The sequence below is a fragment of the Clarias gariepinus genome, chromosome 8 (assembly GCF_024256425.1).
Source record: "Clarias gariepinus isolate MV-2021 ecotype Netherlands chromosome 8, CGAR_prim_01v2, whole genome shotgun sequence".
Classification (NCBI taxonomy): Eukaryota; Metazoa; Chordata; class Actinopteri; order Siluriformes; family Clariidae; genus Clarias; species Clarias gariepinus.
In genome coordinates, this window is record NC_071107.1 from 1,135,699 (window position 1) to 1,144,528 (window position 8,830).

General features: G+C 37.3%; 1 protein-coding gene and 1 long non-coding RNA gene across 2 annotated transcripts; both read left to right on the plus strand.

Annotated features, from left to right (window-relative positions):
- Positions 1-1,263: 1,263 nt before the first annotated feature.
- On the plus strand, positions 1,264-2,500 carry LOC128528819 (probable E3 ubiquitin-protein ligase HERC4). The gene is made up of 5 exons (XM_053501968.1): positions 1,264-1,304; positions 1,653-1,721; positions 1,828-1,956; positions 2,065-2,199; positions 2,282-2,500. Exons 3-5 carry the CDS (start codon positions 1,837-1,839, stop codon positions 2,498-2,500), a joined length of 474 nt encoding a protein of 157 aa, XP_053357943.1. The 5' UTR covers positions 1,264-1,304; positions 1,653-1,721; positions 1,828-1,836.
- Positions 2,501-2,547: 47 nt separating this feature from the next.
- Positions 2,548-6,163, plus strand: LOC128529046 (uncharacterized). Its single transcript, XR_008361008.1, has 3 exons — positions 2,548-2,608; positions 2,687-2,745; positions 6,031-6,163. It is a non-coding gene; the product is annotated as an uncharacterized LOC128529046 (long non-coding RNA).
- The last annotated feature ends 2,667 nt before the right edge of the window (positions 6,164-8,830 follow it).

Sequence of the window (8,830 nt, forward strand, 5' to 3'; positions counted from 1 at the left end):
CCTTTTAATATGAAAGATAAAGCACCTGGTAATGCTAGCAGAATTGGCAGTGTGTGGCTGTGATAACTTAGTGAGCATTTGGAGAGTTCCGGGTATAGATGACGTAGAGGGGCTGGTCGATGATGTAGAGGAAATCCCAAAAAACCCGGAAGCAGGGTTTGACTGAGAATCGCCTGTGATGAGTGCATTTTTGTGCAAACACAGAGCATATGAAGTAGCAGCAACTAATGCTCGATTGATTATTATTAGTATTATATCGAATTATTGGTGGAAGCATGCTTGTTCGTTGTCCACGAACACAGGAGTGCCGCGAATACACACACACACACACACACAGAAGTGAGATGTAATTTAAATAACAGGCAGGGACAGATGCCAGGTAAATCCAGAGATGCAGAGAAAGAAATCCCTAATGCAGGCAGGTTCAATAGCAAAGTCAAACAGCGAGAGCAATCAAATCCAAGTCCAAGATTAAAGATCGAAAAACATGCGAAGTCATACACAAAGGCAATGTCCGAAAGCAGGCGGTAATCCAAATGGCAAGGCAAAAATGAAATCCAAAAACAGGCAGGGTCAAATACCGAATATACAGATAAAAATAACACCAAGACAGGACTGGAGGCATGCACGTAAGATACATCGGCATGGAGTGAAGTCTCCAGCTTCCTTTTAAAGCTGCAGGAGAGTAGCTTGATTAGTGACAGGTGGGCTCAGGTAATTGGCTGGAAGAGCGGGAAACAACATGGATGGAAGTTATGACTTGGAAGTATTAGGGTGATCAGACTGGCTCGTGACAGTAATGATAAATTCCATATTCAATATTGATTCCTGGACTCACACCAAAGAGTCAAAGTGGAGTCTTTTAAATATGATTATATACTGTAATAATCCCTGTATAATTTTCTGGGAAGATTTTTAATAATAATGCAAAGGCTATTTTTTTTATTTATTGATTTTACCAAAACAGAACATTCATGCATTTAATATTGTTTTACATGATTTAAATACTTATTTTTGGATACACCAGGAGAGATGCTACCCTGTACATGGTGCATGGACTCCTTAGCCTGTATAGAGCAGCAGCTCTATAATGAAAACCTTTTTTTGTGACCAATTATACTTAAATGGACAATAAATGGACTCCATGGTCATTTTTAGCGAAAATAAAAACATAAAAATTTTAAATGTAAAAAATAATAATGAAATGTTATTTTTGTTTAAAAGTTTTAACTGTTGTTTTATTTTTTTAGATGAATTAAGATCGTTTAAGACATCTGTTCTCAGTAAAGAGATTGTCTGAAGAGGTAAGATAATTATGAGAATCATCAAAAAAAAAGTGTTAATATTTTTTTCTTCCTGTGTCTAAATCAAGAAACATGGAACTGTAATATCAGAAAACTTAGGACTACTTGAGAAACAGGTAGTTTTAGTGGAAAAATAAGGAAAGGTGGCGCTTTAAGAAGTGAGGAAGGAAATAGAGAGAGGTGTAAAAACGGAGAGGTTTTGAAAAGCAGCGCCCAGTTGGCATGTAGGCACGCGGCTGGTGAGCAGAGGCGACGATGGAGTGGCGAAGTGGACTCATGTAGATGCGACTACTCAAGAAACTTGAAAGTTCAATAATTATAATGTCTGTGATTTCTTTTATGTTGTAGGACAGGACGGAACACCTCATATGTTATCGTTTTATTCTTGATTTAAAGAGTAAACAGACAGCCTTCCAGGTAAATGGACGCAATCGTTTGGTATAAATTACATTTAAAGTTTTACTTAGTGTGTCCTTAGGGTGTCCTTGATGTACAGTATATTGTGTAATTTTCCTGTATGAAGTTTTTACAGATGGAACATGGTTCTTTAACTGCCAATCAAAATACACTGTGTGTGAACAGAGAAACTGTGCTGGCTAACACACGTGTGTACCTGGAACAAGACAGACATAATTTTTGTCTCCCTTTAATGGTTTGTTTTACTGTTGATGATTGTTTATTATTATTATTATTATTATTATTATTATTAATACTGTGATATTGAAAAGTTTTTTAAATGACTTTTTTTTCTTACTAATAGGTGAAATTTAATCTGGAGGATGGGTTAGATTACGGAGGCGTGCGTGCTGGATTCTTCACCCTGATTGGACAGGAGATAAAAAATTCCAGTGTCATTCAAACTTTTGAGGACTCGGGACTCGTCTGGTTCTCTGCTGTGAGTCAGATTCTTCTATGTATTCTATGAGAGAACATGCATATGAGACCGTTAATGTTTTCTGATGTTTAATTTATTGTAGGATTCTGAATTCAGTCAGGAGGAATTCTTCTATTTTGGTGTCATGTGTGGCTTGGCCTTATATAATCACTCTTTTATAAACATCGGCTTCCCGATGGTACTGTTCAAGAAGCTGCTGGACCTCAGACCGACTCTGCGTGACCTGGAGGAGCTGTCGCCAGTGGAGGCCAGGTTTAGCATCATTTCTTTTTTTAAAAAAAGACAAAGTTTTTTTTGTTGATAAAAACACTTGTAAAACCAAGTTTCTTGTTTCCCCCCAAAATAAAACCTAAAGAATTTACTGACAGAAGACGAGGATGTTGTGGAAGTGCTTTATTTGGATTTCACAGTAAGGTTAACTACATGGGTCTTACTAGCCAATTGAAAGGCAAATGGTGCCTGTACTTTTAGTGTTTTGTTCTCTCAGGTGAAAGGAATAGAACTCATTCCGAATGGAGCAGAAATCCCAGTCACAAAAGCCAACAGGTATAAAGTGCATCGTTTTATTTATTTATTTATTTTTTTAAACAACCATTTTCATGCATTTATGGTATCAGAGATCTTCTTAGGTTTTCAAATGTTGTGGTCCACATGAACAAGATGTTAAATTGCAACCTTTAACATGTAATTATAGCTACAACACACTAATCGTACATGAGCTGCACAGTTATCGAAATAGATCCTGTATTTAACTAAAGTGTTCAAGCAAATATCATACTAGAAATAAACATTGACTTCCAAGCCATTAAATAGTGTGTGAGTGGACTAGTTTAAAATGTATGATAATTTTGACAATTGTTTTAGGTTATATTTTTTATTCCACTAATCATATATTGCTTTTTATGGTAAATCAGCCAGATGTAATGTTCAGTACCTAAGGATTGGGGTGCTTGAGCAATTTTAAATAGTTACTTAACTAAATTATTATTATTATTATTATTAGGGCTGTTTTCGACTAAGGATTTTCATAGTCGAATCTGATTCGTTCGATTTTGTCGAACATAGTTCATAGTCGAACCTTTTTTTTTTTTTTAGATAGCAGCTAGATTTTTTCCATTTCAAACAAAACAGTTAAAAAAAACTAAAAGAAAAACATGGTGTGTAACAAAAATACCTTTTATTCATTTAAAGCCAGATGGGGATCTGCTTCAGAGCGCTGTTTATGCAGAGTTGTAATGTGTGGCCCGCGCAGCGCACTCCTTTCATCTTTCCCCAGCGGGGTTCTTTAAATCCCTCACCCTCAACAATGCGCACAGGCCTCATATCAAGTGCCACAAACTCCGCAATCTTTTCAGTAATTTTCTTTTTTCTCTTCTCTGAAAGTGGTGGTCTTAAATCAATTTTTTTTGCGTTAATCTCGGGGCCGCCGCTGATGCAGACGTGCTGCCTGAGCTGTCGTCATGAAACTGCGGGTGTAACCGTTTCAAATGATAAGCCATGTTGGTTGTCGTCGTGTGATATGAAAGAATCTGCTGACACAACTTGCACTTAACTTTCTTTGGGTCATCTTTAACCTTTTCGAAATACTCCCACACTTTTGATGATTTTTTAGAAGCCATTGTGAGCCAATAAATCCATAAATGCTAACAAATGCGGTCCGGACGTTACAGGCCTGTAGTGTGCTGCTTCTCATTGGTTACATAACACTTTCCTACTATTTGACTATGAGGTTCATAGTCGAATCAGACGTCTACGAATCGAATCGTCGAATCCTCGACTATTAGAAGTCAGCCCTAATTATTATTATTATTATTATTATTATTATTATTATAGGTTCCAATCCAGGTCCATTAATGAACAGTAAAGACAATAATTAGACTAATTCTTAATTACCTGCCACCTTCTCAAGGCAACACAATGTAGTTTGTTTTATACAGTAGCTATCTATTTACATTTAATGACTGATAAGCCACCATATGTTTTAATATGCTAAACTAATAAAATACTTGAAAGTATGTAATAAAATGTTAAAGGGGTCATACAGCACTACATGCACTATTTTAAGCTGTTTGGACTGAACTTTGTGTTAGGAGAGTGCGTACACAACCACTCTACGATGATAAAGAGCCGCCCAGTGGTTTTCTTTTCGTTTATTACAGTAACATCCCCCTTCTGAAATCAGGCCAATCGCAAAAGCCTTGCCTTGTGACGCCACACCACAAGAGGGCGTTCCTACACAAGTTGATTGACACTGGTGTTTTAGCAAAGACCCGCCCCGAGTGAGAAGAAGCTGTCGGCCATTGTTTTTTCGCCGCTGGAGCAAAATGACGCCTAAGCGAGTGTTGTTTACAGTAGTTGGGTGTAATAGCGAACACAGCAGTCGGCATTTACTACCGACATCTGAGCCACTGAGGAGGCAGTGGCTGAATTTAGTTTTTAAAGCTAACGTCCCCGCTGATTTACCTAAATGCGTTCATGTTTGCACTACTCATTTTTCACCAGACTGCTTTATAAACGCGGGTCAATATAAAGCAGGTTTTACTAGGAAGCTGCTCCTAAAAATGGATCTGTACTAACGCTTCGTGTTCCTGCTTCATCTTCACCAGGCTCAGTGAGTATAATTTATTTTACTATGACTCTTTGCAGATCGCCTTTTCTAATAATCACGATGAATGCCGAGTGTAAGTTAACTTATACTCTAATAGAACATGGTTATGGCTTCTTCTCTATGTACATCCGTCTCTATATAATCCCTAATCGCCCGTTTATAATAAACAATGCATTGAGGTGATTGTCTAGTTGCAAACTGTGTACGTAGTCGGAAAACTATATTATGCTTACCTTTGTTACGTTCGATGGTTTATAACGATGTCTGTTGAAGATTAAGAAGTCATGTAAACACATCAGTAAACACATCGCGTCCGTATCTCTCTCGGTAAGTTTCTCCGCTTTTGTTGTTGTTGCTCGCGGCAGCGCAACAGCCCGTTAATTCATGCCCGTGCAGTGATGAGAAAGACAAATCGAGTCGATCATGTCCATTCTTTTAATTTCTGCGTTGTCAGGCGATATTACAAACTTCCGCGTAGGTTCTGTACTTAAATCAAACCAAAAACGACTGAAGAAAACAGGCTCGGGCTCTATAATCCATAGTTTTCCAGTTTGGACTGCATTACCCACAAAGCACTGCGTTGTGGCAATGCTTTGTGGGTAATGCAGTCCAAAGCATTGCCCGCACTGGACTACACTTCCGTCGCTATACCCCACGTGTCACGCCCCACAGAACGGGGGGGCGGGCTCAGCAGAGGTCATGAGCATTTAAATTAGCATGTACTGAAACAGGTTGCTGAGAACAGAGCTAGTTTTTACCAGGTAAAAGTAGTGGTTTTTTTACACAATCCTTTTGAATTTTTAATTAGCGTATAATACAAACTTTTCATTAGGACCCTAAAGATCATATTAACATTTAATGAAAAATATAATGTGTAGGACCTTTAATATGATCCAAATCTTGCCTTGGATCTGTGTGTGTGGAGTTTGGTTTGCATGTTGGGTTTCCTCTGGGTAATCAGGTTTCCTCCCACAGTGCAAAGACATGCAGAGAAGGTTAATTAGGTGTAGGTGTTTCCAAATTGCTCGTAGTGTGTGAGTGAGTGTGTACATGCGTGCCCTGTTATGGACTGGCACCCCAGGTCAGGGTGTACCCTGTCTCGTGCCCGATGTCTCCTGGAATTGGCTCCAGGCTTCCTGCGACACTGTATACAGGATAAGTGATATAGAAGTTGAATAAATGAATCAAGCAAACACAGATTAATGAATTGCACTCTTTTACAGGCAGAAATATGTGGACTTGTACGTCAACTTTGTTTTTAACAAGTCTGTAGAAGGACAGTTTAGGAAGTTTAAGGAAGGTTTTTCTTGTGGAAGCCCCTTTGATCTCTGGAGGTTGTTCAAGCCTGAGGAACTCTATGGCACGTCGATATATGACTGGGGGGAGCTTGAAAGGGTATGACAACATTTAATTTCTCACAAAATTTTATTTTGAATACTATAATAATTAAGAAATGATTTAGATATTTTCTCATAAACATGATATTTCCATCAGGGATTCACTTATGAACATTGTGGACCCTCAGATGAACTTATCCGGAACTTCTGGTCTGTTTTCTTTGAGCTAGATGAAAAGCATAAAAAGAAGTTTCTGTGTAAGTTTAACACTTGGATAGAAATGGTAATATAAGATGACGCATCCAAGTCAAACCAGGATGAAATTTTTAATTCTCAGTTCCTGGGAGGCCAGCTTTTCAGACGTTATGCAGTGCATTAGTGTAGCAGGTGATTATAAAGGTAAAGAAAAGTAGTGTTTACTCTCAAAACTGTGTATTATGGTGTATAGGGCGAGCGGTAGCTCAGTGGTTAAGGACTACTCATCAGAAGGTCCTAGGTTTAAACACTACCGCCACCAAGTTGCCATTGTTGGACCCTTGAACAAGGCCCTTAACCCTCAGATGTATAAAGAGTCGAAATGTAAGTCGCTCTAGATAAGGCTGTCTGCCAAATTTTGTGAATTTAAATGTATTGTTATAATCGAAATGTCATACGATTGACTTGAACATCAAGGAAAAGATTCAAAAGATTGACTTGAACGTCCTTCATCATATTGTGATAGCAAGGGTTATGGAAGCCTAATTGTTATTCACTACCCACTATATTAAAATGCATTAAGATGATATTTTTAAATCATACATCCATGAGTTAGTCAATATGTTATGGTGCATAGATTACTGATGGATTGATAAATGTATAGAAGGATGGATGGATAAAATGATGGACTGATGGATAGAAGAATGCATGCATGTATGGATGGATGGATGAATAAATATACAGCATAAATTTTCTTTTGTTCATATGTTTTATTCTTAATACATATTTGTTAAATAATAAATTAGTAACTTTTGAGCAAAATAAATATCGATTTAAATTAAACTTCCCCAGCTTTCGTTTATGGAACAGATCGCTTGCCTGTAGAAGGAATCTCTAAACTGCAGCTGAAAATTGTAAGATGCAACTACAGTGACGCAGATGACCGTTTCCCGTCTGCACAGACCTGTTTCGGCATTTTACACCTTCCGAACTACAGCAACATCCATATACTTCAAAGCAAACTCACTGATGCCATTAAATATTGTGAAATTTTTGGACAAAGATAAAGGTACTTTTGGAAAGGTGGCATTACAATGTCTACTTACATTTAGGCATTTGGCAGACGCTCTTATCCAGAGCGACTTACATTTTTATTACATTACACATCTGAGCAGTTGAGGGTTAAGGGCCGCGCTCAAGGGCCCAACAGTGGCAACTTGGTGATTGTGGGGTTTGAACCTGGGATCTTCCGAACCGTAGTCCAATGCCTTAACCACTGAGCTACCCCTGGCAAGTCTCTTACTCCTAATTTCATATTGACTCGTATGTATAATAACCTGAGGACTTGATATGACGTGTCACATACTGTATATTATCATTGAAACTATCATTATGACTGGCTACAGTACCTATGTTTACTTACCTTATGGTTTAAGAGTTATTACAGCCTCTTGCTGTATTGTCAGTTAGATGGGTTTGTATTGTAGTTTTAAACCTTGTTTCCTAATTCCTTTTTGCTTAGTTTCTATTTCTGCGCACTATTCTGCAGTTCATTATTTATTTATTTATTTATTTATTTATTGGTTTGCTGTTTAATTTTGTTTATTTTATACAATGAGGGGGGACTTTCTATTGCTGTTTATTGATTTATTTTGATTTTGATTAGATTTAATTTTATTTCATTTTATTTTCTTATTAGTGTCTGTTTTTTTATTATTATTATTATTTTCCTGTCTGTAATAATATCGGGATTGTACAGCATTTTTGTCAACTGTGTTGTGTTAAATGTAAATGTGCTTTAAAAACTACTTTGACTTGACTTCCTCATATTGTGTTTAAAATATTTCTGCTATTTTCTGTTTTACAAAACTCTTCTGTTTACATTGTACACATTTGCCTGTAATGAGACATGAATTTAAGGAGAAGCTTAAATAAAGAGACTAGTACATCCAATACCCTCTGTCTTATGTGTTGCATGAATAATTTAGTGAATAATTCCATATTCTTTAATTACATTTTTTTACAGAATGATACAAATCTCTACTATTGCAGTATATCTCTTATATATGGCCATGTATTTTAAATCCTTGTAGTATTATAAAGTAGTAGTAAAAGTAGTACCGTAGTAGTATTGCAGTATTATTTCGTGTACTTTAACCATATGTTGTATACTTTCACTTCAGAACTGCCTTAATTCTTTATGGCAGGGGTTTAACACGGTGCTGGAAACATTCCTTAGAGATTTTGCACCATATTGACACAAGAGCATCACGCAGTCGCTGCACATCCCAATGATGCTCTGTAGGACTGAGATCTGGAGGCCGTGTGTGTACAGTGACCTCAGTGTCATGTTTAAAAATCCTGTTTAAGATGATTTTAGCTTTGTGACATGGTGCGTTATTCTGTGCTCATGAAGAGATGGACACGGTCAGGAACAATACTCAGGTCGGCTGTGGGATTGGTCAGATGGAAGTAGTAAGAATGTAAAATG